At 36.1% G+C, this 26,928-nt stretch overlaps 2 protein-coding genes and 1 long non-coding RNA gene across 12 annotated transcripts in view; 2 read left to right on the top strand and 1 right to left on the bottom strand.

The window, feature by feature from the left end:
- The window catches only part of mbnl2 (muscleblind-like splicing regulator 2), a 64,289-nt gene extending 56,804 nt beyond the window's left edge, over nucleotides 1–7,485 (top strand). For 2 of the 9 annotated variants that reach the window (XM_030151813.1, XM_030151787.1), the window contains one exon: nucleotides 7,230–7,485. In XM_030151813.1, the coding sequence (XP_030007673.1) occupies nucleotides 7,230–7,244 (15 nt within the window). In that variant the 3' untranslated portion in view covers nucleotides 7,245–7,485. Of the gene's footprint in view, nucleotides 1–336; nucleotides 1,283–7,229 lie in introns of those variants that run through there. The other 7 variants (XM_030151803.1, XM_030151769.1, XM_030151760.1 and 4 more) reach the window with 5 other exon arrangements.
- A 300-nt stretch (nucleotides 7,486–7,785) lies between these two features.
- Nucleotides 7,786–8,067, bottom strand: LOC115431471 (uncharacterized). Its single transcript, XR_003937106.1, has 2 exons — nucleotides 7,969–8,067; nucleotides 7,786–7,932 (listed from the first exon to the last, which is right to left on the bottom strand). It is a non-coding gene; the product is annotated as an uncharacterized LOC115431471 (long non-coding RNA).
- Nucleotides 8,068–11,180: 3,113 nt separating this feature from the next.
- The window catches only part of LOC115431459 (ras-related protein Rap-2a-like), a 38,064-nt gene continuing 22,316 nt past the window's right edge, over nucleotides 11,181–26,928 (top strand). The window contains exons 1-3 of one of the 2 annotated variants that reach the window (XM_030151837.1): nucleotides 11,181–11,540; nucleotides 11,618–11,696; nucleotides 16,180–16,958. In XM_030151837.1, the coding sequence (XP_030007697.1) occupies nucleotides 16,645–16,958 (314 nt within the window). In that variant the 5' untranslated portion in view covers nucleotides 11,181–11,540; nucleotides 11,618–11,696; nucleotides 16,180–16,644. Of the gene's footprint in view, nucleotides 11,541–11,617; nucleotides 11,697–15,961; nucleotides 16,959–26,928 lie in introns of those variants that run through there. The other variant, XM_030151846.1, reaches the window with a different exon arrangement.

The following is a 26,928-nucleotide window of genomic DNA, read 5'->3' as shown; positions in this document are numbered from 1 at the left end:
GGACAGACAAATCATCTGGAAAGAGGGCATCTCCTTTCCATGTTTAACCCTTTGTCCTTCCTTTTTATACACACACAGAAAATCGAATATTTTTGCTACTGACATGTGTTGTAGACATATTTTCCTTTATCATGAATTCATCTTTCAAATAAAATGACTGATTTGAGGAAATAAAATGAACAAATGAAACCTTTAGATCACCAATACCGTTAAGGAATATCCTCTATTATCGGGAAATAAGGATGAGAAGGTACAAAATATCATCAGTCATCCCAGATCCCCTCCTTCGTCATTAACCGCTGATCTAATACCGAGCCTCTTTATTGGCCCTCGTAGGCCAGCCGTGCGTGCACTTCCCGTGACTCACCGTCTCTTCCTGTAATTGGCATGCAGCAGCAGTAGCAGCAGGAAGCAGAGCTGCTCTTTAAAGATGCATGTGGGACAAGGAGCTGGAGAAACACTGACGTCAGCCCTTGCTGTCTGTCTCCGTCTGTCCCTCTCTTGTTCTCCCCCCTCCCTCCCCCTCGTTGTGCATAAAAATGATTCCAGCTAGGAGACGGTTAACACTTTGAATCTGGGCTGCGTACAATCCAAATCCTCGTTTACTACCGCCATCCCCTCTGAGAATAAAAAGCCCAGTCTTAATTCAATAGCACACCATTGTTGCTGGAAACACCCCCTCAGCCCCAAACATGAGCAGCTGTAAATCCTGATGCATTAGCATTAGCATCTCTTAAAAATGACCTGCCCTCTAACTCTAATATTCTTGAGTGAATTATTATAGTCAGGACAATAATTTGACAGAGTGAGGTCTGTTTATCTCCAAATGAAATAATCTAAATGTGATTGGAAGGTTTCTGTAATTAGGTATTGCCAGACATTTACAATTTAAGGTAGAAAAATAATGACACATAGGACGTAAAACTCTCATACTGGGACAGAATGATGCTCAAGGGTCCAGAATGTGGTCCATCCTCATTTTGACATGATTAGTAACCAATCACACATTTTCATGTCCCAGTTTATATTAACCATATAGCATGGAGTCTCCAGTGATGCTACTGCTCTGAGATTAAGCTACAGCACCCTCTACTTTCGACATGTGGCATTACATTACCTGTTTGAAGGATAGCCGTGCAAGGCATTTAGCTCTGGGGAGAAATAGTAGACCACTGGTTTGGCTGTTTATCAATATTTACCCCACCCCCCGAAGGAGAGGCAGGGGGTATTGTTTTTGGTTGGGTTTGTTTTGTTGTTTCTTTGATTGTTAACACTTTAGTAGCGAAACTATTGGTTCAGTTCATACCAAATTGGGTTTATAGTTTGCCAGTGACTCAGAATAGATGTCATTACATTTTAGAAAAGATAGGTCAAAGTTCAAATTTTTTATGATTTTTAAGAAAATCTTCCCATTTATTTATAATGGGCGAAATACGTGCGAGGGGCGGGGTTCGTTGTTCCTGGCACCACTTGTTTATTTGTTTAAAATGGATTCCCATTAGTTGCTCCCAAGGTAACAACTAGTCTTCCTGGGATCCATCACTTAAAGTAGCATATATGTTATTTTAATGCATACATATAACATGCAATAATATGGAGTGAGATGAACCACTGAAAACATTTCTCCAGAATTCCAAATACAGATGGCATCATAAACACTTTGTCATGTTTCCAGACCTCAAATAAACCAGAGAAAACATTAATTTTAAACAATACAATGCTAATGTTTTGGGAGATTTGTGAAAACAATATTTGGTGGAATGATTTTAAAGCCTCTAAAATCGGGGATTACTTTTTAGATCATGTTTATTTCTGGAGGATAGTAGCAGTAATAGTTCACTGTTGCCCATAAAGTTGAAATAAAATATTTTTACCACTTCTCATGAAATGATTGTGACAATGGGATTTATTCTTCATAAAATGTAACTAGGACTCAGTATGTGATCAATGCATCTGGTCAAAGGTGGATGTGTATAAATAGGAATAAAAAGAGGAATGTGTCTGGGAAAAAAAACATTCCAACTTAATGGGCAACAGTGTAGTTTGGGTAAAAGAAGAGAAAGAAGTGTCTTTATTCCAGAAACTGAGGAAATTCCAAATAAAAAATGTTCTCATTCAGTGTATATAATTTGAAGAAACTGACAAATTCAAGGTAGCAACAGGATAAAGTGTAAGAAAAATGTACATGCATGGAGATAGTGCAAAATACAAATAATAACGCCAATAATAGGAGTAGGTAATAAAATTCTATAGGCTATATACATCTTTACATAAGAAGTAGAATTGTAGTATGTTAGACTCAGTATTTATGCAGAATAATGCAGTTCATTTCCACTTGTAAATATCGCCATATAGTTGGAGTTGAAGTCTTTCTGTGTATCTCAGAAACAAATGGGAAAAAACCCCAAAAGAACTGAATCTTCAAAGTTTCCAAAAACTAAATTAGAGTCGCTGCCAAAACTTTCAACTACGACTTTACTCATGTTTCAACTTCAGAAATCATCATTTTGCCGAATTCCTCTGACTTTCAACTTCTTGTCTTTAACCTCGCTGTTGGGTACTTAAGGAAAACCCAGTTACGAAAATCCACGCAGTTTGTCTCGTTTGATGGCGTCTTCCTCTTGATCCCATTTTGGAGGTTGTCGCTTGGGTTCAGGTCTGAAATTCAGAGTGGCGTCTTCATGTTTTCCCAGAGCTTTGTCTTCACTGAGCAGCTCTTCATACAAGATAAGGTTAAGATAATCCTTTATTAGTGTCACAGCAGCATAAAGTATAGTAATATTAAAAGTAAGGATTAAAGTAAAAATGTAAAAAGTATAGCAATATATACAGTGGCACTTCAGAAAAACTGTAATAATAAGTCATTGTCATCATTATTAAGACTAACGCGATTATCTCACACTTAGAATAAATCACATCTTCACTCTCTAACTTATAGGTGTCTAGGCTGAATTCTACTGCATGCACCAACGCTGAGAACAGATCAGACCTGCAAACAACTCTTGGCATTTGTTTTTTTTTTTTCCACCTGTGGGACCAGATGGGTGGGGTGTGCTGTCAGATCCCACCCATCTGTCTCCTGGGTTTTTGTTTTTTTTTTCCCCTTCTATTTCCAACCTGCACTATGGAGCTGGCTTCCGTCTCAGCACATCACATGCTCCGACAGCGGTGACCTTCTGTGATGTGCGATGTGACCAGTGGCTTCTGTCCTTCGCTGGCTGTCTGTTGTCTCTTTAACAAGCGCCATGCTGCCGTGTCGTGCGTCGGCTTGCTGCCAGCGGCAAACACATGACGGCAGCCAGCAGCTCTTCTACCTGTCCTCCCCCCTGTAGACTATCTCTCTCTGTCTTTTTCTACTTTTTATTTGTTTGCGTGATGGATTAGAGTTTATCTCCTAAAGGGAGAACATGTGCACAGGTGACCGGATCTGGGTCAAATGCTGTTTGCAAATCATCTGCATGAAAAAACAAGCAGGCGGATTCACCTCCAAGACTGTTTAACCCTTTATAGGGCACTCTGAAATACTCTGAAATTCTAAGTTTCAACCTTAACCCATAAAACATCTACAGCACAGGTGTCAAATGTGCGGCCCAGGAGCCAACACCGGCCCACCAAAGGGTCCAATCCGGCCCGTGGGATGAATTTGTGAAATGCAAAAATTACACTGAAGATATTAACAATCAAGGATGTTAAAAATCATTTTAGGTCCGTTCAATCTAAAGTGGGTCAGATCAGTAAAATACTATCATAATACCCTATAAATAATGAAAACTTGTTTTAGTGTAAAAAAAAAAGTAAAATTGCATCCAAATGTTTACATTTACAAATTAGCCTATGACAAAAGATGTGAATAACCTGAACAAATATGAACAACCTGAAATGTTTTAAGAGAAGTATGTGGAATTTTACTAATATTCTGCCTGTTATTAAATGTTTTGTGTATTTGTAGATCCACTGTGATCTGTAAGTTGTGATGCATATGTATAAATGATAAACTAAGGTGTAATATTGTTAACATTACACTTAGTTTTCTTAAGTATTTTCAGGTTGTTCATATTTGTTCAAGTTATGTTCAATTACAGTTTGTAGGTGTAAACATTTTCATGACAGAATTTTACTTTTTTCACCCAAAAACACAGAGAAAACTTTGGCGTCGACATTATTTATAAATTCTTATCCTATCATTCCTATTATTTATGTTACTTTACTGGTCTGGCCCACTTTAGATCATATTAGGCTGTATGTGGCCCCTGAACTAAAATGAGTTTGACACCCCTGATCTACAGATATGAACTGTTTAATACCTGTTGATCTACTAATCCTATCAATACATGTAAATAATTGGTGTAAAATGCAGTTTGCCATCTTTTCATGGTCATCAGATATGACCCATTTGGACGTTCAGAGGTTCTGTAGTGAACATGGAAACACCATCATCTTCTACAACATTGATTGACCAGTAAAATCCATGGAGTTGGATCAGTGACAGTGAATGGACACACTTGTATTAACCTTCAGTTAGCAATATCTTTTGCTGAAAAGTCTCTTTTTCTTAATTTTTCTCTGTTTTGATTTAAATAACTTTGAATTAACTCTGGGTTTTCATGAACATCTACATGATCTGTGAAATAAATATAGGAAAATATATAATTTACACCAAAAAATGCAAAATACAGAGGATAATATTATAATAAAAAGTTGGTGATAAATCAGTTAGGAAAGGCAGAAATAGAGAAAAATTCATTTGGGAACTGCCACAAAAGTCTCACTGGGTCTTTATTGGGTTAGTGTGTTATTGGACATCAACATCTACCTCCTCATCAGTTGCCGTGACAACAGTTGCCCTCCTCTTGCCATAAAATATTCAAGCAGCACTTGCTAAAAAGTAAACTCATGCGTCAAAACAAGTGTTACTAGGCCATAAACTGACAAAAATCACTCATATTCACTATTTACAGCTTCAAAATATCTTTACAATCTCTGCTTCTTGACCTCACTGAGGGACAGGATTGGCCCCATATTACATATTTGTGGAAATTACCAAAAATAGTCACTTGCCCGATAAAGGGTTAATACTTTTATTTACAACCCACCTGAAGTCTGAGGGTTTTAGTCTCCTTCAAACAAAGTCGTTTGTACAAGTGAAACAGTTACAGTCATGTTTAAGTGTTTGGACAGTCGCACACATGTAGGCATTTCACTTACTTTACTACCAAACACAAATTCAACATCTGGAATCAAGTCCAGACCGTTTACCTGCTTCATTTGTCATAAGTAACCAGGGAACAGGACACATCTGGACATGAAGCTGCTTGTCAGACAGTTGTCCATTTACTTTTGAGGCTCTGGAAATGGAGGGACTATGTTGAAAATGATTGTAATTCCAAAACTGTTAATACAATGTTTTGTTAACCCCGTTGAATTAAAGCTGAAAGTCCACACTTGTTAACTGCTGTGGTGATAAACAGAGGAGCAGGTGAACTGTCCAAATACTTATGGACCTGATTTTACATCGTTATAGCTTTTAATGTAGTCAGATGCATTATGAATGTAATGTAAAGTCGCAGTCTGTCGGAAATGGTACAGATTACTAGTTACCCTGTTGAAAATGTAATAAGTTTATTTTTGATTTATTTATAAAGTTTATTTGATACGGACAATGCAAATTACATAGTATAACTTCTATATGGTGCAAACAACCTGTAGTAACTGATGATTCACATAAAGAGATTATAGCTATTGGTAGTTTCCATCTTCAGTCCCTAGTCAGGGTTTTAGCAGAGAAAGAAAGAGAGAGAGAGAAGTAAAAAAACATTTAAGGTTGCATAAAATGACAACGTACAATCACAAAAATAAATAAATAAACACACACACACACACATACATATACACATACATATATATATAAAGAGGAATACAGCATGTGTAAATATTTAAAGTCACATGAAAGTTACATAAAATTACAGTAAAATCAGAATTGTTAAAAATGCTCACATCTCTGATTTTTCTTTAGCCAGCCTTTGATGCTTTTTTAAAAAAGTTTTTATATCTCATGTTAATTTTATTTCTGTGGGCAGTGTGTTCCATATAATCTCACTGTTATGTCTTTAATTGTATTACATTTGTTTTTAGTATATTTCTAGGCATTTTGATATATTTTCATTTGGTATACACCTTAGACATAACATTCGAGCTGTTTTCTGATTTTAGTGGATAATATTATTGGATTTCCAGCTCTGAAACAGAAGTATTTGTCCAGTGACAGGTATAAGGATAGCGTTTATTTGATCGGCTGTCAAGAGGCAGTGCAAGTACTAACAAGTGAATCGTTAAAAACAGTGAATAGTTGCAGAGTCTGTTCCTCGTAAGCCGTCAGATTCATTCCAATGTCTTTGTTGACCTGTTTGTCTACAACAGCAGAAAGATGTGGAGCCACAGAATGAATGTTATACATATAAGGTTATTTACCCAAATATATTTGATTGGAAGCCCCTCGACACATTAGAATAGCTGCAGTTCAGTTACACATTGTCAGGTTCACTTTTACTGAAGCCTCAACACTGTTCTGTGTTCCTTTTTGTGCTAAATAATCCCATACAGTTTGTTTATGTATGGAAACCTTTTATGTGTAGATTGTGGTTAAGTCTGCCGTTGCAAACACTAGCTGTAACTTGAGTCCAGTGTATTTTTCTGGCCAAAACAAAGGTGACAAATTAAAGGAAAAAACAGCATGAAGTCTCCTAAGGGTGTTGATTCTCCAGTGATTCTACAACTTGGTAAAACCCTCATTATAGTCTCTCAATTGGGGTTTTATGATGGGGTTTGAGATCATTTTATCAGTCCAGAATCTTCCACCGGGGTTCAGGTACATTAAGAGCTAGTGAGGTTTTTTCCTTTAATTTGCCACCCATCTGTTCAGCGTTCAGGGCATTAGCTATTAGTACATAACATGAGATAGTTTGACAAACACTTTGTTTGATGCTCACTAAGACCTGATGCGGGTAAAAAAAAAAATAGATTTGACCCAGATCTTATGGAGGCAAAAAAGACACGACAATGAAAAACAACACTGTACTTATTTGATCCATTGTTAGAAATAACGACAAATGAATTTCACTGAAGATATATGTATGTATTGTCTGATAATCACATTGGGTTATGAGTAAATAGAAAACGTATCTCTCTGACCATTAAAATTGCATTTGTTCTCCTTCGTTTTTGTCCTCCAGATCATCCTGAAGTAAGCGTCAGCAAGGGATTGGAGTGTCACGAAGCTGCACTAGGAAACCCAAAACAGCCCCTGTGTAAATACTACCTTACCTCTCCCATAGAGGTCCAGCAACCTGCATGCTAAGAGTGTAACACTTCAATTTAACCGTAAGAACTGCAGTGCCGGTGTAAAACACACACTCACATACACACACACAGAAAAAACACACATATGTATTGCTAAAAAAAAAAAAAAACTATTAACACAAAAAAAAACGTCAAAAATATTCTTATGTATAGTTCTACATACATAGCCAACACACTATAGAGGTCATTTTAACAACTGTTCTCCAAAGTACCGTGGATCCCTCTCTTCTTTCATATTTATTCTACAAACCTCTGCACAACTTTCATCCCTTGGTTAGTAAAAAAAAAAAAAAAAGAGAGAGATGCTTGAGTTGCACTATATGACATATATAGTGCTCAATCTTGAAGAGGAAAACAGGAAGAGTCACAGAACCGCGCCGACGCACTCGACTCTTTTCAAGAGACGATGAGTTCGAGGGTGTTAGTGTTTCTCTCTCTACAAAGTTGAATGTCCCTGTGGGCAGATGGGCTCATGATCTCTTAACTGTCCCCTGCAACGTGGCCCTTCCACTGCCCCAGATGCTGTTAAGATGCCATGATGAAGCTCCAAAAACCTCCCTCCTCCTCCTCCTCCTCCTCCTCCTCCTCCTCCTCCTCCTCCTCCTCCTCCACCACCTCCTCGTTCGCCAACTTCTCATCTCCGGGAAACATCTTGCCAAAGTTGCGGCTTGGAAGAAGTCGGAAAAGCAGAGCCAGTTCTGAACATCCTAAGTCTTTTTGCATCCCTTTGCCATCGCCCAAGCTGCTCAGTACGCAAATACAACCCACCCAACCCGTGTTTGTTTTCAGTTCTTTGTCTAGGAGGAGTGGTGGGGTAGACTGTGCACGGATTTTTGCATGCAGTCGGGACAGGGGGGGAGACAGTGCCCAGTGTTGACAGAAGATAGTCGTGGCCATTACCGAAAAGCCTAAAGGCTCGGGTCTGTGCCAAGGGCTTAACAAAAGCTTGAGGGTTAGCTCCAGACATACCAAGCCTTGAATGTGTGTGCATGTGTGCAGTCGATGTGTGTTGAGACTGATGGTCTGCCGGCAGACTGGGAACTCCAAGCAGGCGAGGTCTAGCAGGTGACGACAACACCCGGCCTGGTCGGAAAGAATTCGGGGGCGAGGGGAGGAATTTAAGTGCTAAGACTAAACAAAAAAAAAATAGACAAAAAACAAACAAACAAAAAAAAAATACCGGTGCATTTGACGACGCTCGTCAAGCAAAAGATGACTTGAACTTTTGACTGGAGGGCTATCTGTGACCGTCGGTTGTCCTGTCCAACCCTACTATCACCGATAATCCTGTTCCATTTTAGAAAAAAAAACTGTAGAAGTGCCTAACAAAATTGCTCATCAACGACACACATCCAGAGTGGTATCACTTTAAAAGAAAAAAACTACAAAAAAAACAACAACACACAGGAACACACTGGCAGTCAGACGCTACACAGACTTTTTTGGGGAAAAGACATTAACATCACAAGTGACTTTATCGAAACAAAAAGAAGTAAAGAAACGACAAATCAAAAATAGCTTTGTAGAATGTTTGGTGACTTTCATGGTGTACCATCGTTTCTTACCATGGTTTGAGTAGTTTACATGAGGAACGTGAGTGAGAAAAAAATGTATTGTAAACTGTGTAATGTATGTAAAAGTGTCTCTTATTTTGAGAGTTTATATTCATGGTTCTAGAAATGTATTCAAAGTTATTTAAAATTTGTGTTGTGTCTACTATCAAGGTATGTTTGAAACCCCCCGAAACCCTCCACCACCTCCACCTCCTTCAACAACAATCATAAAATCTTTACTTTAACTCACGCCACACACTAAATCTTATTTTCCATATTTCGAAAATTCTGATGTAATTTCATGGTGCTTGATTAACATCGACAATCCACAGATCATACTTTTGGAAGCGAAGTGAGTCCTCACTCCTTTGGGCTTCATCCACTTTCTGATTGTCTTCACATACATTATGGTTTGTATGTAATATTTGATTGTGGAAAAAGGTGGTAAAAAGTTATATTTTGTTGTAATTTATCTTGCGTTACTCTTGGTCAAAAAACTTTAGTCGAAAACAATGTTGTAAACTATTCTATTTTGAAATGAATGTAATTTATTGAGCTGTGCTACATTCTGCACGGTTGGTCATTTCAAGGTCTAACCTGTCAGGTCAGCGAATGAGAAGTCGCACAGGAGCAAAGGGGCGGGACTTTAAAGTCGACCCACCAATAGAAAGCTACTGGATCTTTCTTGCCTTCTCATTGAAAAAAAAAGATCACGGTGTTGCAGTAATGAGCATAGTTATAGAATTGCTTGTGTTGTTGGAAAAAAAATGTTTATTGTATAGATGACATTTTACCAAAAAAAGAGAAGAAAATTTCAAAAAAGATGTACTTTTCACTCTAGTATGATAGTATTTCATAACAATATTAAGTTGTTGCTGTGGCAACCAAATGTTGCAATTACTAAAGTTGGGTATTTTTGTAAATGACATTGTTAAGTTGATTTTTTGTTTCTTTTTGCTAGAACACTGTACACAAGGTAGATTGTAAAGAAGATATGAACATTTCTTATTCTTCACTGAGATTATGACAATGACCTAATATTTTCATTAGCAAATAACAGCCTGTATAGCGCTGTGACTGTAACACTTAGAGATTTAAAGTCATCAATGTTACATAGATTATATATATATATATATATTTAAATATATATATATAAAAATATATAAGAACTAAATAATCTATAAATTAATAAGTTCAGATGTACAACTTTTCCCCTGACAAAGGACCTTTAGGTTCCACATGGAGACATTTTATTCGATGTATCACTAGAGTTAAGGATTGCACTTTTCATATTGTTTAAAGATGTGATCTGTTATTAATTCCTTTAAGGGTTTAAAGGTTATTGCACCCTGTTAGTACAGTAAATCTGTTATCAATCAAAAGCAGATACTACCGGTAAATAACTTTAATTAAACATGTTGCATGGGAAACTAATTTTTTTTTCTTACTTAATGATAACGTACTGAATGTTTCTAGTGGAAAAAAAAATGTCTGTACACAAAATGTCCTCATTTGGTGACCCACAATTCCCTTGTGTATGGAATCCTCTTGAGATGTAATGTTTTTACTTTTCTTTTTCTTTCTTTGAAATGTGTTGGCAATGATCGACTGATGGTAAAAAGAAACATGTAAGCACTTTCTGAGCAGTTGGTCAACTGAGCAGACTCAGCTTATCCAAACACTTTGCCTTATCTTGAGTCCATCGTGCTTAAGGTTTTATGTTTTTAAGAGCTGTTAAATTTTATTAAAAGAGGCTTGAACGGGTCTCTGTTCTCAAACCCCTTCTCGGTTTCATTTCAAGTATTTATCTTTATATCTAAAAGGATTTTTGAGGTTTTCACGTACGCGTCACATGGCCAAACGTGGACACTGCAACAGAGTGAACAGTCATTAATCTTTACTTCTGGTCTCCAAGTGTGTGTTGTCAGGTCTTTTTTTGTCCCATTGCCTTACAATGGAACGGTGTGTAGATTGTAATTGACAGCTGTAGCCAGCAGAGGGCACTATAGTGGAGACTGCAGGTTCTAATTCATGACTGCCAGTGCCATCGCTGTTTCAGTGCACCCTGACCAACAAAGTAAAGATATAACTGATAAATTGACAAGAAGATCCTCACTGAATTTATAGTTTCAATGTAATCATTTAAATGTATTCTTTTTTTTTTTTTTTTTTTGCATATATTTTGTGCTATTTTATGTTTATATAGTCAAATGTTTCTTTGGTTCCAGCAAGATAGTGTAAAATCTATTGAAAGAAAAAATAAAGAAAAATCAAAGACGTTTTTTTTTTTCTTTTTGTCTGCATCTTTGTGTCTCACTCATGCATTTTAATAACCTCAAAACAAGACTTGTGCATTTACTCTACACAACGAGGCCAAAACAGAGTCAAATAATCCTGTTTTCTCAGACTGAAATGACTGTGGTCTCATTTTTTTTCCTCAGGGGCCCTCTCACAGTCTGCTGGTACTTCCTGAAATCCAGTTTTGGGAACAGCTGCTATAAAAGTAAATAAACAGCAGATCATACAGGAAGTAGAGGCACATTTAAAAACTATGAGAATTAACAAGCTCTTCACAAAACACAAGGCTGAATTAAAGAAGGGCTCAGAGTTACAGCTGCAGACCGTAAACATGTAAGTAAGGACAAAGACTTTGGGCAAGCAAACTGATTCCTGGTATTTATTTTCTGTGCTATTTCCTGTTTCTGCAGTGAGGATTTCAATACTGCATGAGGAGTCAGTCAGACCAAATACTGAGCTCTAAACAATAAAGTCAGGCAGCTTTAACGGGTAAGAAATCTGTTCATGTTCCTATTAAAGCAGCAGTTTCATTGATGTTACTATTTTAATCAGCTTGTGCAACTACATCCGTTCCAGTCCACTTTATATGATAAACTTTAAGACATTGTGTACACTTAAATGAACTGTAGACAAGTCCGATGTAATGAAACACATCAGTGCTGGAGTTCATTTAGATGTTACTAAAATCAGCATTTTAAATTGAATCATAGCATTCATGAAAAGCAGAAAATGATGCATTAAAAGTAGCTCAGCACACCATCTACTGTTAGAGTAAAAGCATCTACATTATGAAGCACTAATCCTATCAATACATATAAATAATTCAGATCAAATGCAGTTTCTCAGCTTTTCAGCAGCATTAGATATGAACCGTTTGGACGTTCAGAACTTCTGCAACACTTATTCAACACTAAACTATAAATGACAGTGGTTGTAGACACTTGTTTTTATGTTCAGTTAATCGTACATTTTGCTGAAAACAACACTTATAATCCAGTTTTGTCTGTTTTGATATTATAACCTTTGAATTTGCTCCGAGCTTCTATGAACATCTACATGATCAGTGGATTAAATATAGGAAAATAAACGTAAAAATGTAGATAAAATGTTTATTTTATTCAACCTGACCAAGAGGCACATCAGTACAGTACAAATGAACGAACAGAGTATAAAACTTGCATACAATTAAGACAGCATAAAATGGCTAAAAAACTTAAAAAAGCTGAAAACCAGTTTAAGGACAGCAATATAAATATAAAAAATGATAAATGTGGAGAAAATTCATTTGGAGGTCGGTGCAAAAAAATACAAGGATTTTTATTGTCATACCAGCAAACATTTACACATGAGATGGCACAAAATTTATTACTCAAGGTCCCAGATTTAGTCCGGTAAAATCTATATATAAACAATGTGGACATGAAAAAGGCTTTTGGATAATCATAAAAATAAAGAAAAAAGAGCCATGTATAAAAACACTTGTGCGTGTGTTATTCTAGGTCTTTAAGTGGTAATCCAACATTCAACCAGTCAACCTTTTGGGACTTATTTACAACAGGAAAATATTATTAAAACACAAATTTAGTGAATAAAACACAAAGTCACAGAGGTAGTTTTCTCCATTAACCCATAAGGACCCAGTGCTACTTTTGTGTCAGTTCCCAAATGAATATAACCTTCCTTACGCAATTTATCCCCATTTATGCTAATATTATCTTCTGTATTTTGTGTTTTTTTCAATGAAAATCAGGTATTTTCCTACATTTAATTCACTGATCATGTAGATGTTCATAAAAGCTCAGGGTACAGTTGATGGTTATTTCAAAAACAGATTTATTTCTGTCAAATATATCATTAACTGAACATAAACCAAGTGTGTCCATCCACTGTCATTGATCCATCCCCATTGGTTTTACTGGTGAATCAATGTTTGTAGGAGATGACAGTGTTTCCATGGTAACTACGGAGCCACTGGTCATCCAAATGGGTCATATCTGACGACCATGAAAAGATGACAAACTGCATTTTACACCGATTATTTACACGTATTGATAGGATTAGTGGATGAGCAGGTATTAAAAAGTTTTGATGGGTTAAATCCTCCTCTATCTGGGAGTTTTTACACAACAATAATTAAACACAGGAGCATATTGGTGTTCCATTGGAAAAGTCCATCCTGCTTTAAAAACAAGTCTACCCACAGGTACAAATAAACTAATATGACTTGACATGACTTTAAAATAAAAACATCTGAGTCCTTTTCTTTTCATATTGAAGGTTTCTTTGTTTTTTCTGACACATAAGAGAAAATAACATCAGCCAAGTTCTTGTTTTAACCCTTTTGGATCCTTTTATTTACTACCCTCTGGACCATCGAGTCAAAACTATACATGCATAAAAACTCTAAAATCATGATTATCAATATTTTTCTGTTTTTTTTTTTTGTTTTGTTTTTCAGTTTGAGTTGCTTAAACTTGTTTAGATCTGATCAGAACTACCAAATGTGCTCTAGATTTCTGAAATTTAATCCTTTGAACATGTGATGCCACTTGTTTTATTTAAAAAAAAAAACACACACAAAATATGAGACATTTTCTATATAACATGTCAAAGATTAGCAACAACACTGATTTCATTAACAGATTATCAGTTTTAGTGCAAATGAATCCTCATTAACTTACATTGAAACCATTGTTTTTGTACAATATATTATACATATTATACTACAAGTAGCTGGGATAGGCTCCAGTAACCCCCATGACCCTAGTGAGAATAAAGCGGGTTCAGAAAATGAATGAATGAATAAATATATTTATTGACTTCACTTTTTATACAAACACCTCAGACATACATATCCATGTATACACACACACACACACACACACACACACACACACACACACACACACACACACACACACACACACACATTTAACAAGCACCACAATAAACAGAGATGTTCCCCTGTAACAATAATAACAAATACCATCAATAATAAAATTACAGTTAAAGAAATCATCATGACAGAAACCATATTTTTTTTAATGCTAATGTAATGAAATCATTGGGGGTCTTTAGGGGCCCTTGACAATCAAGCACTGGAATATTATCCTCAACAATGAATTTCATAATCAGTGCATCTACAGGGTGGGGAAGCAAAATTTACAATGAACATTTAGTTGTTTTTTTCTCAGCAGGCACTACATCAGTTGTTTTGAAACCAAACATATATTGATGTCATAATCATACCTAACACTATTATCCAGACCTTTTCAGAAACTTTTGCCCATATGAGTAATCAGGAAAGCAAACGTCAAAGAGTGTGTGATTTGCTGAATGCACTCGTCACACCAAAGGAGATTTCAAAAATAGTTGGAGTGTCCATAAAGACTGTTTATAATGGAAAGAAGAGAATGACTATGAGCAAAACTATTACGAGAAAGTCTGGAAGATACTATTAAAGAAGAATGGGAGAAATTGTCACCTGAATATTTGAGGAACACTTGCGCAAGTTTCAGGAAGCGTGTGAAGGCAGTTATTGAGAAAGAAGGAGGACACATAGAATAAAAACATTTTCTATTATGTCAGTTTTCTTATGGCAAATAAATTGTCATGACTTTCAATAAACTAATTGGTCATACACTGTCTTTCAATCCCTGCCTCAAAATATTGTAAATTTTGCTTCCCCACCCTGTATACTGAACAAAAAAATACATATATATCATCCTGAGACCCAGGAAAGTCAAAATTATCTTGACTGGAAACAGCATGATGCACCAGTTTTTTTCCAGACCCTTTTTTTTTGTTATTTTTATGGAATGTCCTTTTCAGCAGACTGTTTTTGTTTTTTTTCATAAAGCTGTGAAACTCTTGTCCTGTGGGTTTCAGGAGGATATTTATGAATTATGTAAAAAAAAAAAAAAAAAAAAAAAAAAAAAAAAAGAAGAAGAAGAAGAAGAAGAGCTGCAGAAATGTTTGGTTTATTATGTTTCATTTCATCATCAACATGTTTGTGTTAACACAGATCTGTTTTTTAATTTCATAAAGCTGTGAAACTCTTGTCCCATGGGTTTCAGGGGGATATTTCCAAATTATGATTTAAAAAAAAAAAAAAAAAGCAGAAATGTTTGGTTTATTATGTTTCATTTCATCATCAACATGTTTGTGTGAACACAGATCTTTTTTTTTTTTATATCATAAAGCTGTGAATCTCTTGTCCCGTGGGTTCCAGGGGGATATTTACGAATTATGTTTTAAAAAAATGCAGAAATGTTTGATTTATGTCTCATTTCATCAACAACATGTTTGTGTGAACACAGATTTTTTTCTTAATTTCATAAAGCTGTTAAACTCTTGTCCCGTGGGTTTCAGGAAGATATTTATGAATAATGTTAAAAAAAAAAAAAAAAAAGAGCTGCAGAAATGTTTGGTGTATGATGCTTCATTTCATCATCATCATCATCATCATGTTTGTGTGAACACAGATCATTTTTTTTTATATCATAAAGCTGTGAATCTCTTGTCCCGTGGGTTCCAGGGGGATATTTACGAATTATGTTTTTAAAAAAAAATTGCAGAAATGTTTGGTTTATTATGTCTCATTTAATCAACAACATGTTTGTGTTAACACAGATCTTTTTTTTTTAATTTCATAAAGCTGTGAAACTCTTGTCCCGTGGGTTTCAGGAAGATATTTATGAATAATGTAAAAAAAAAAAAAAAAAAAAAAAGAGCTGCAGAAATGTTTGGTGTATGATGCTTCATTTCATCATCATCATCATGTTTGTGTGAACACAGATCTTTAGTTCCAAATAAATCCTGTGTTTTATTCTATCACATGTCCCTGGTGGGCTGTATATCCTATAAATAAAAAAAAAAAAAAAAAACTGCTTCATGCTACATTTTTGGATCCTTCCTGCTCCAATCGCGTTCCATCTGTGCCACTAATCAACCTCACCCCCCTATTTTCCAGGAAATAGTCGGATCCAGTGGATGCACCGACTCCAGAGGCGTGGATTTCCCAGCACTGTCGTCTTCCTCGTCGGGGATAAAGAGCGTCTTTGCCTTTGTAAGTCCACTGTTCTCCAAGTGTGCAGCAGGCCGGGACATGTAAGCCTTAGCCTTCAGTCTAGCCGGTCCATGAAATGATGTGCCGTCTAGTTGATTCTAATAATAGCCAATCTTATTTTTACCACCACACCGACGCCTTATTGCATTATGGATGCCTCTGGAATGGTTTCCCTTCCAGATAGCGTGGGAATATTTCAGTAGAGGCTGCGGCTTGTGCGTCTCAGGGTGCAGTCGTCCGTCGGTGCGTCCCCTGTTCATGCCTGTAGTGTGAGTGGCTTTTCTCCGCAGCAGAGGGATGCTTTTCTTCTGTGCACAGCTCCACAGTTTCCTCCGTGCATGCCGGATCTGAGCGCGCACGGGGAGCGCGATGCGGGAGTATAAGGTGGTGGTCCTGGGCAGCGGCGGCGTGGGCAAGTCCGCGCTCACGGTCCAGTTCGTCACCGGGACGTTCATCGAGAAGTACGACCCGACTATTGAAGACTTCTACAGGAAGGAGATCGAAGTAGATTCCTCCCCGTCCGTGCTGGAGATCCTGGACACGGCCGGAACCGAGCAGTTCGCCTCCATGAGGGACCTTTACATCAGGAACGGCCAAGGCTTCATCCTGGTCTACAGTCTGGTCAACCAGCAAAGTTTTCAGGACATCAAGCCCATGAGAGACCAGATCATCAGGGTCAAAAGGTAAGGCCGTCCTGATAGTGCTGGATGACTGGATGGCTTTGAGGAGAGCATCCTTTACATGGCTGGACTCAGCTGGGAGGGGGCCAAGGGGTACACATCTGCTTTGGGCCCCCCTTTCACTGACCCCACATGCATAACCCAGACAGCAAATATTTTGGCAGTATTATGGCGTACATTTGGCATTTTTGGCATTATGAAAACCTTTAGGCTTAACTATGATATGATTAAGTTTATCTACAGGTTGGGGAAGCAAAATGTACAATATTTTGAGGCAGGGATTGATAGACAGTGTATGACCAATTAGTTTATTGAAAGTCATGAGAATTTATTTGCCACAAGAAAATGTACATAATAGAAAATGTTTTAATTCTATGTGTCCTCCTCCTTTCTCAATAACTGCCTTCACACGCTTCCTGAAACTTGCGTAAGTGTTCCTCAAATATTCGGGTGACAACTTCTCCCATTCTTCTTTAATAGTATCTTCCAGACTTTCTCGTAATAGTTTTGCTCATAGTCATTCTCTTCTTTCCATTATAAACAGTCTTTATGGACACTCCAACTATTTTTGAAATCTCCTTTGGTGTGACGAGTGCATTCAGCAAATCACACACTCTTTGACGTTTGCTTTCCTGATTACTCATATGGGCAAAAGTTTCTGAAAAGGTCTGGATAATAGTGTTAGGTATGATTATGACATCAATATATGTTTGGTTTCAAAACAATTGACGTAGTGCCTGCTGAGAAAAAACAACTAAATGTTCATTGTAAATTTTGCTTCCCCACCCTGTATAATAGATATGGAAGCGCCAACGATATATGACTGAGTTATGGCATATGTCAGGTTAACCAAAAGACTGGGTACAGAGCCGGATCAAGTATAGGGATGGTATGGCATGTTTATGGCAACCCAGAAGATTGACTAAAGAGCGGCAACGCCTTATTCCATATATGGATGTGTTTTGGTTGTGTTTTGGCATATTTCTGTAAAGCCAAAACACTGCACAAAGAGCGGGAATTTCCACCCAGAAGAAAACCCCACTTCATTTTAAAAGCATGATCAACACAAATTTTGGGTGAATTTTGGCCTCCTTTTGGCCTCTCTTTGGGTCAGTTTTGGCTACTTTTTGGCTGGATTATGGGGATTTGGGGCTTTTCAGGGACAATTATGGCTATATCTTGGAAGCCTGCAATTAGTTTTGAGTGAATTTTGGCTTCCTTCTGGTTGGATTTTGGCTTGCCTATTTTGGGCCATTTAGGGCCCATACATCCGCCCAGAACTTTGCCAAAATGGCATGCCAGTTTTGGGCCAGATTTAAGCCATAATGATTTTGCTGTCTGGGAATAAAATTGAACCTCTGAGACCCACAATGCACTTTTGTCCTCTGTAGTGGACAAGAGTTTCACAGCTATATTTAACCCATAAAGACCCAAACATAGAATAGAATAGAATAGAATAGAATAGAATGCCTTTATTGTCATTATACATATGTACAATGAAATTAAAATAGACAACTCTATAGTGGTGCGTAGTGCAAAATAGTTTAAAAGAAAGGAAAGTGTAAATATACAGTATATACAGAATAAAAACAAGTATGTCACCCACCAAGAAACAGTAGAGATAAATATATATTGTACTTTGACCCTGGCTGGACACTAAGGATGTATGTTAAATATATTTCCTTATTTGAGGATCATCAACCAAAATCACCTACTGATCTAAACTGTTAAATACCTGTTGATCCACTAATTCTATCAATACATGTAAGTAATTGGTGTAAAATACAGTTTGTCATCTTTTCATGGTCATCAGATGTGACCCATTTGGACGTTCAGAGGCTCTGTAGTGAACATGGAAACACCATCATCTTCGACAACATTGATTCACCAGAAAAATACCTGATTGATACTGATAAAATGCAAAATGCAGAGGATACTTTTTGAATAAATGGAGGTAAGTCACTTCGGAAAGGTTAGATATAGAGAAAATTTCATTTGGGAACTGACATAAAGATAGTGCTGGGTCTTTATGGGTTTAAAGAAAAACAAAAAAAAAAAAAAGCGATCCACTGCAAAAGACATTCCAGAAAAAAAAACTATATCAATCAATAAATCAAATTTTACTTATATAGCGCCAAATCGTAATTATTATGCATTATGTTGTTTCCAAAAGCATCTACTGATCCACTAAATCTGTTAAAACCTTTAAATAATTGGTGTAAAATACAGTTTGTCATCTTTTCATAGTCATCAGATTTGACCCATTTGGACGTTCAGAGGCTCTGTTATTTATATCTTTGCAGAAAAAGTCACTTTTTTTAGAGTCTTATATAATAACTCTCAACTTTAATCTAAGTTTGTATGAACATCTGCACGATAAGTAAATTAAATATACGAAAATTCCTGATTTTCTTTTTTTTTTGTTGTAATTTAAGTTTTTATGCGAGTTTTTACTTGGTACATGACAATCATACAATGTTGCTCAATGTAAACAAGCAGGGCTTTTATACATAAATGAAAAGTATCAGTAACACTACAATGCATGGAAGTTCTTAGAAAGACGAAACAAATAATTACATAAAATAAATAAATACTGGAGGGAGGTAAATCAGCTGTCATTCTGCTGACTGGCAGTAATAGGAATGTAAGACCAAAATGGTTCCCAAATGGTGCAGTGGTACCTGATTTTCACTGAAAATGCAAAATATAGAGGATAATATCATAATAAATGGTAACTTGAGATAGGTTCAATAGTCAGAAAAATGAACATGGGATCTGCCACAAAAGTAGCACTGGGTATTTATGGGTTAATGTAAAAAAAAAAAAAAAAAAAAAAAAGAGAAAAAAAAGCCAAAACTTTTATTTCCTGGGTCTCAGGAAGTTAAAGCTAATGGTATAAAAATAAAGTCAGTAATGTGTTTTTTTTTTTTTTTTTTTTTTTTTTTTTTTGCTGAAGTTTCTGTACTTCAGCAGGACACAATACTCAAGTATTTATCTGTACTTGCTACCTTTGCATTAATTCAAGTTAACTTATTATTTCTGTAATTGCTAACTTGCTAAGAGTCACGCAGTACAGATATAGTATATACTTTGCATTTTGCAGATTGAGACTCCAGCTAAATAAACACTAATCTATGATGGCAAAGACTACAGATGGATTCACCTGGGAGGGGGTCTCACATCTGCTTTGGGCCCCCCAGTGACCTCACATAACAAAGTTTAAAGCTAATATATATGAGTTTTTTGCTGGAGGTTCTGTACTTCAGCAGTACACAATTCTAAAGTGAATATTCTTACTTGTTATTTTGGTAATTTTAAGTGAAATTGTTATTACGGGTATTGTTTTTGGTTTGGTTTGATTGTTAACACTCTAGCATCAAAACTATTGCTTCAATTCCTACTACATTGGGTTTATAGATTGCCAGTAACCCAGAATAGATCTCATTACATTTTGGGAACAGTAGGTCAAAGTTTAAATTTTTTATGAATATTTTAATTTCTTTTTTTTTCCCCCCATTTACTTATAATGGGTGACATTTCAAATGTGTGTAGCAGCAAAACTATTGGTTGAATTCATACCAAATTGGGTTTACAGATTGCCAGTGACACAGAATAGATATGATTACATTTTGGGAAAAGTCGGTCAAAGTTTCAATTTTTTATGAATTTTTTAAATCTTTTTTTTCCCCTTTTACTTATAATGGGCAGAATTTCAAATGTCTATAAATACATCAATTTTCTTTCAACTTACTTAAAACTTGGCACATATATAGAGGCAGTTAATATGCTGACATCACCACATGCATAGACATGATGACATCAACTGGATTGATGCCAAAATAAGCTACAATATGTGTGAGGGGCGGGGTTTGTTGTGCCTGCTGCCATTTGTTGTTGCTATCTTTGCTAATTTGTCATGCATTCCACTGCAGACCTGTTGGTTTTGTGTTCATTTTGCAGATGAAAATGAGACTGTAACTAAATAAATGTGAATCTACAATGACAAAGCCTAGATATGGATAGGATGTCAGTGCAGATAGGACTATAGTTGGTGTCAGTAACTGGAAGTATGTTCAATTTAAAGGGGAATAACAGCTCAAAAGTTCAATTTTATGCTCAGTTTCACATTTGTGGGTTAATTACTTTGAGTTTAATATTCTGTGATTGCGATTCATTCATTACTTCACCTTTATTCACACAGGACTAGTGTGGCCTGTGGACCTCTGGTAATTGGTAATAATTGCAGAGGTTGTCTGTGGTGTTAATCCCGTGTGAATTTGTAAATTAAAAAAAATTCCATCAAAAATTATCTACCCTATTTCAACAAACAGAAACCCTGTGATAATATTAGCTCTGTGCAAATCCATGTCTCTAATTAGCAGCGAGATGCGACTTCTTTGTATCTTCTGTGCTTTTATTCAGTCTATTTCCTCATCGAGGCTGTGCTTGTGATGATAAATGGAAGTTTTTAAAAGTGTGTTAGGTGGAAATCCAGGAGGCTCATGTCGTATTATAGCGTGGATGTTCACTGAAAGAGCAAACTGAGATCTGTTAGAGGAGCAATATCTGAAAAGATGGATGAATGACATGCACAGCTGCTAAAGTAGGAACATTTTTTTGTCTTTATTCGTCAGTTTTGGACTTGTTTCTGAATGAAGAGTTAATTTCCAAATCCAAGTCAACCTCCAAACTCCAAAACTTGATTACATTATGATGTGAAACTATGCAAAAAATCAGATTTGACCCATAAAGACCCAAACAGCCACCAGTGACACAAACCATCTACAGATATAAACTGTTTAATACCTGTTGATCCACTTATTCTATCAAGACATATAAATAATTGGAGCAAAATGCAGTTTGTCGTCTTTTCATGGTCATCAGATGTGACCCATTTGGACGTTCAGAGGTTCTGTAGTGAATGTGGAAACACTGACGTCTTCAACAACATTGATTCACCGGTAAAACCCACAGAGTTTGATCAATGACAGTGGATGGAAACTTGTATTTACATTCAGTTAGCTATAGATTTGCTGAAAAAGTCACTTTTTCTAAATTTTTGTCTGTTTTGATATAATTAACTTTGAATTAACTTTGAGTTTTCAAGAACATCTACATGATTTATGAATTAAATATAGGAAAATATATGATTTACACTAAAAAATGCAAAATACAGAGGATAATATTATTATAAAAAAATTTTAAATTGGTGATAAATCAGTTAAGAAAGGTTAAAAATAGAGGAAAAATTCATTTGGGAACTGCTACAAAAGTAGCACTGGGTTTGTATGGGTTTAACAAAAAATTGATTTAGAATTAAATAGCCTTTATTGTCATAGTGTGTGCAAAGAAATTAGGGGCAGATTTCAGCATTAGGACCTGTAGCATAAGATAATCTGGTTTAACCCTTTACAGTTCACTCATAGAAATACTCTGAAATTCAAAATTGTAACCTTAGTGTGTTATTGGAGGACCTAAAAAGAATGTTATAGTGTTATGTAGAAAATCAAGGTCTGTATCTGTTTTTTGTTGTTTGGACTTTGTATGGCTGCTACCTTGGCCAGGTCTCCCTTGCAAAACAGATTCCTAACCTCAATGGGGCTTTCTGGTTAAGTAAAGGTCAAAATAATAATAATTTAAAAAAAAAAAAAAAAGGTCAGTGAAGTTACCATATTTGGTTCCTTACTCGTATGTGGCAAAATAATAATAAAAAAAAAAGAAATCTGAGAAGAAAATATAAAAAAAATACAAGAAAAACACATGGAAGGTGAAAAGAACATCACTTTTAAAACATTAGACCAACATAAGGGCTGATCCAGACCCCTGTCCACATCCACATTCTCCCTTTGAACATCATTCCTTACATTAGTACCATTACTTCATGGTACCTAACAAAGCAGGTCCACTCACTGTTCATGCAGAGGTGGACCTTACAGACCCTGTAGACCACACTGGACCTGAGATTGTTGACTCACTGTAACTGTTGCAGTCACTGTCTTGTGATGTATGTGGAAGTTACCAAAAATAGTCACTTGCCCAAAAAAAGGGTAATTACTAGATTACACTGAGGATCCACACTGCAAAAATCAAAATCTGACCAAGTGTATTTTTTCTCATTTCTAGTCAAAATATCTCATCACACTTATTATAAGACATAATCACCTAACAAGTAACTTTTCAGTGAGATTTAAGAACTTAATGTTAGGCAATAGATCTTATTTCAAGAAATCTTACCAAGATAATTTTCACTTGTTCCACTGGCACATTTTTTGCGTGAATTAAAAAAAAAAAGAAAATCTTCAGTTAAGCAAAAAAATCTGCCACTGGAACAAGTGAAGTGACTTCTTGAAATAAGATTTTCAAGATCTGTTGTCTAAAAATAAGTTCTTGTATCTCGCTGAAAAGTTCCTCTTTAGGTGATTATGTCTTATTCTACGTGTGATGAGATATTTTGACTAGAAATGAGAAAAATACACTTGGTAAGATTTTGATTTTTGCAGTACAGGTTAAAGGACAAGGGTTAGTATCTTTTTTTAAGGTGTGACATAGAATAGGGATACTTATTGCACTCTAAAACTGAAGGATATTTCAGTTAAAAGACTATGACTGTTAGTGAAACTCATATCTCCTCCTCCTCCTCCTCCTCCTCCTCCTCCTCCTCCTCCTCCTCCTCCTCCTCCTCCTCCTCCTCTTCGTGCAAACCGTTCGTCTCCAGTTCATATGTTCCTCATAAGAGCCTCCAGCTGCAGCTCACCTGTCAAGTATCAACCCATTGAACTCTCGCTGGGGTTGATATTCGCTGCCTCACACACATGAATGACTCTGAGTGGCTTTGATCAGTTCAGTCCATTAGTCAACAAATCCACTGAGCTCTTCCAGGGCTGGAGGATAGCGCAGAAAAAGCTGTGATCTTTCCTTTTAGTAGTGACACGTTCTCTATTTTTTTTTTTTTTTTTTCTTTTTTTTGGACTCAGAGCCTTTGGTCGTCTAATGACTCACTGGTCAAGTTTGGTTTCCAGATGACAGTATGGAAAAAGGCAGACGCTTTCAAATAGAGATGTCATGATTGTGATAGTTTCGCTGCTGCGGATTCTGGGCCACGATAGGTCATTAGAGCTGTCAATCACCTGGTTTTATACCATAGCAAAACAAACTGATCAGAAAGATGAGTTGAGCACAAGAGAAATTAGTCAATGAATGAGTTTTTAGTTTAAAAGAAGTCTGATAGAGTAACATGTAAAGGTGGGGTTTTAATTCTATATCCATCTTTACATACAGTCAAGGAAATAGTCACAAATACGAAGTTTCAGCTTAAATAATCACACTCAGGTGATTATATAGCGCCTTTCAGAGCCATGTTTTTACATGAACTACTTTTATTTAAATTTTTTTTACAATAAAAATGTTGTAAATTGTAAAAGCCAGATAGAGGCTGATATGTTTGACCATTGCAGAGTTTCATTTTAGGTACTCTTTTAGTTCCGTGTATTACCGTATATGCTGTAAATTTCACCAATTGTAGCATCTCAAATAAAGCATTCATTATGTTATTATTATTATTTAACCCCAGTACATTTTTCTCTATATTTAGCCTCATTTATCATCATTTATTCTATACTTTATTGTGTATTTCCTTATATTCAATTCACTGCTCATGTAGATGTTCATAAAAGCTCAGTAAATTCAAAGGTTATTACATGAAAACACAGAAGACTGAACCTATAAACAAGCATCTGCATCTATATTTATCAAACATGGATTTTACTGGTGAATTAATAACGAAGGAAACAACGGTGTTTCCACATTCGCTACAGAGCCTCTGAACGTCCAAATGGTTCATATCTGATGCTGCTGAAAATCTGAGAAACTGTATTTTACTTTAACCCTTGTATGGTGTTTGGGTCTGTGGGACCTGTTTTCATTTTTTATTAAAAGAAAAATGATGAGTAATTTTTTTTTTCCTGCATTTTTTCCTCTCATATCTGGATTATATTACATTTTATTGAAAAAACAAACTAAAAATGAGTAGCACTTTAATTCATAAATGTGATCTAGCAAAGGCAAAAGGCAAATATTAAACATATATGCTTTTTATGCTGCTTGGAAATGGGATGAAGTAAACATCTGTTGAGTATTTTAACGTAAAATTGTTTGATTATGTTGAATTAAAAAGTCACAAATGCAGCAGGTCCACCACACCCATGAACACTAGCTGAATAACAAAAATCTGAACACCACACAAGGGTTAATTATTTATATGTATCGATTAAATTAGTGGTTCAAAAGTTATTTAGCATTTTAGATTCAGATGTTTTTGGTTGCTGACAGCTATTTAGGTCATTAAAGGTTTAATAATGATCTCAGCGTTCTAATTCATCCTCCTTCAGTCGGCGAATTGTAAAGTCGAGCATTGTCACCCGCATCATATCTGCTCTTTCCTTTCCTCACTTGACTTCAATTCAAAAAATGAATATAAACTAATATGTTTTAGTGTCACTTGTTTGCGTGAATATAGCGCTACCATCTGTACCAATAATGTGTCACGCCATCGCTAAAGTTGTGATAAAGCTCACTCTATTTTCACAGATTTGGTGGTTTTCACCTTTTGTTGTGTCACTAAAATGGCGTTCACTTTTGTGGGAAAATCTCCAGCTTTTACGCTTAACATTGTGAAGGGTGTGAGTAGTCGTAGTGTAGGGATTTTTGCCGAATCATTGTTGTGAATGCAGTTGTGTGTTGACTTTAGCCAGATTTCTAAGTGAATAGTATTTAGTGTTGCGGAGGTCAGGTTACATGGTGCTCCATCTATGTTTTTAGCTTGATTGTGACGTTGTTGGCTGGTTTTAAGTTTCCTTGAGACTAAATTTGCCATCAGCTCAGTAGTAAATTACACATGGTTTGCAGAAATAGGGTTCACTAAGTCTGTTTATAACTATGTAATCCTTCACCATATAGTAATGTTATATTTGTCAAATTTCCCCATGGTGGGATTAGTAAAGTCTTATCTTATCTCATCTGAGTTAGATTTAGTGCTTTGACACTGTTGATATCATGTTGCTGATGTAAGACACATGAATTTGATGCAACCCATCATACGGTTAACTCTTTAAAACCTGACGTGTCATCGCTGACACACCCTGCACATGTGCACTTTGGATGGCTCTAACTCCTTCACTGTTTGCGCCGTTAGAAAAATTCCAGCACTTTCTGAAACCTGAGATGTTGCACTTCATAGGTTTTGTTAGGTCATTATAGTATTTTCCCTCATGCCTGTACTAAAAGCTGGAGAAGAAGCTGCTTTAGCACTATTATAACATGCAGTAGATTGGAAATGTTTGCTACATTTTGAAAGATCTGGGGAAAAAAAGTGCAAAAGTAGAAAAATGGGCAAATGGACTCACTCACAGCATATTTTTTAGCCTTTTAGAAAAAATGTCTAGGTGAACCATTTTAGGCAAGGCAAGGCAGGTATATTTATATAGCACATTTCATGTACAAGACAATTCAAAGTGCTTTGCATGAAACAGTAAAAGCATTACAGCAGAAGGCATGAGAAAAACAAACAAACAAAAATCAGATAAATAGGTAAAACAGATAAAACAGACAAGCAGATAAAACAGATAAAAACTTTTAGCTTAAAAGGAATAGTGCAGATCTGAACTGATGAATAAAAGCTCTATTCAAATGCCGCTGAGAACAGGTGGGTCTTTAACCTGGATTTAAACAAACTGTTTCAGCTGATCTGATTTTGGGCTCAGGGTTTAAAGGGTTAAATGTCAATTCAGCCTAGCCAAGCTCTAAGGCTACGTCCACAAAAGAATGCTAATTGCTAATGCTAATTCTAAAAGTTTTGCGTCCATACATGTATCGTTTTAAGAAATATCTGCATCCAGGTGGAAAAGGGAAAACTGGGTTTAATACATATGCCAAACCTATATTTGGCACTGTACACAAACACAGACAGTCGCAGAAT

The sequence above is a fragment of the Sphaeramia orbicularis genome, chromosome 2, assembly GCF_902148855.1.
Source record: "Sphaeramia orbicularis chromosome 2, fSphaOr1.1, whole genome shotgun sequence".
Taxonomy (NCBI): domain Eukaryota; kingdom Metazoa; phylum Chordata; class Actinopteri; order Kurtiformes; family Apogonidae; genus Sphaeramia; species Sphaeramia orbicularis.
This window is presented reverse-complemented; position numbering and strand designations above follow the sequence as displayed.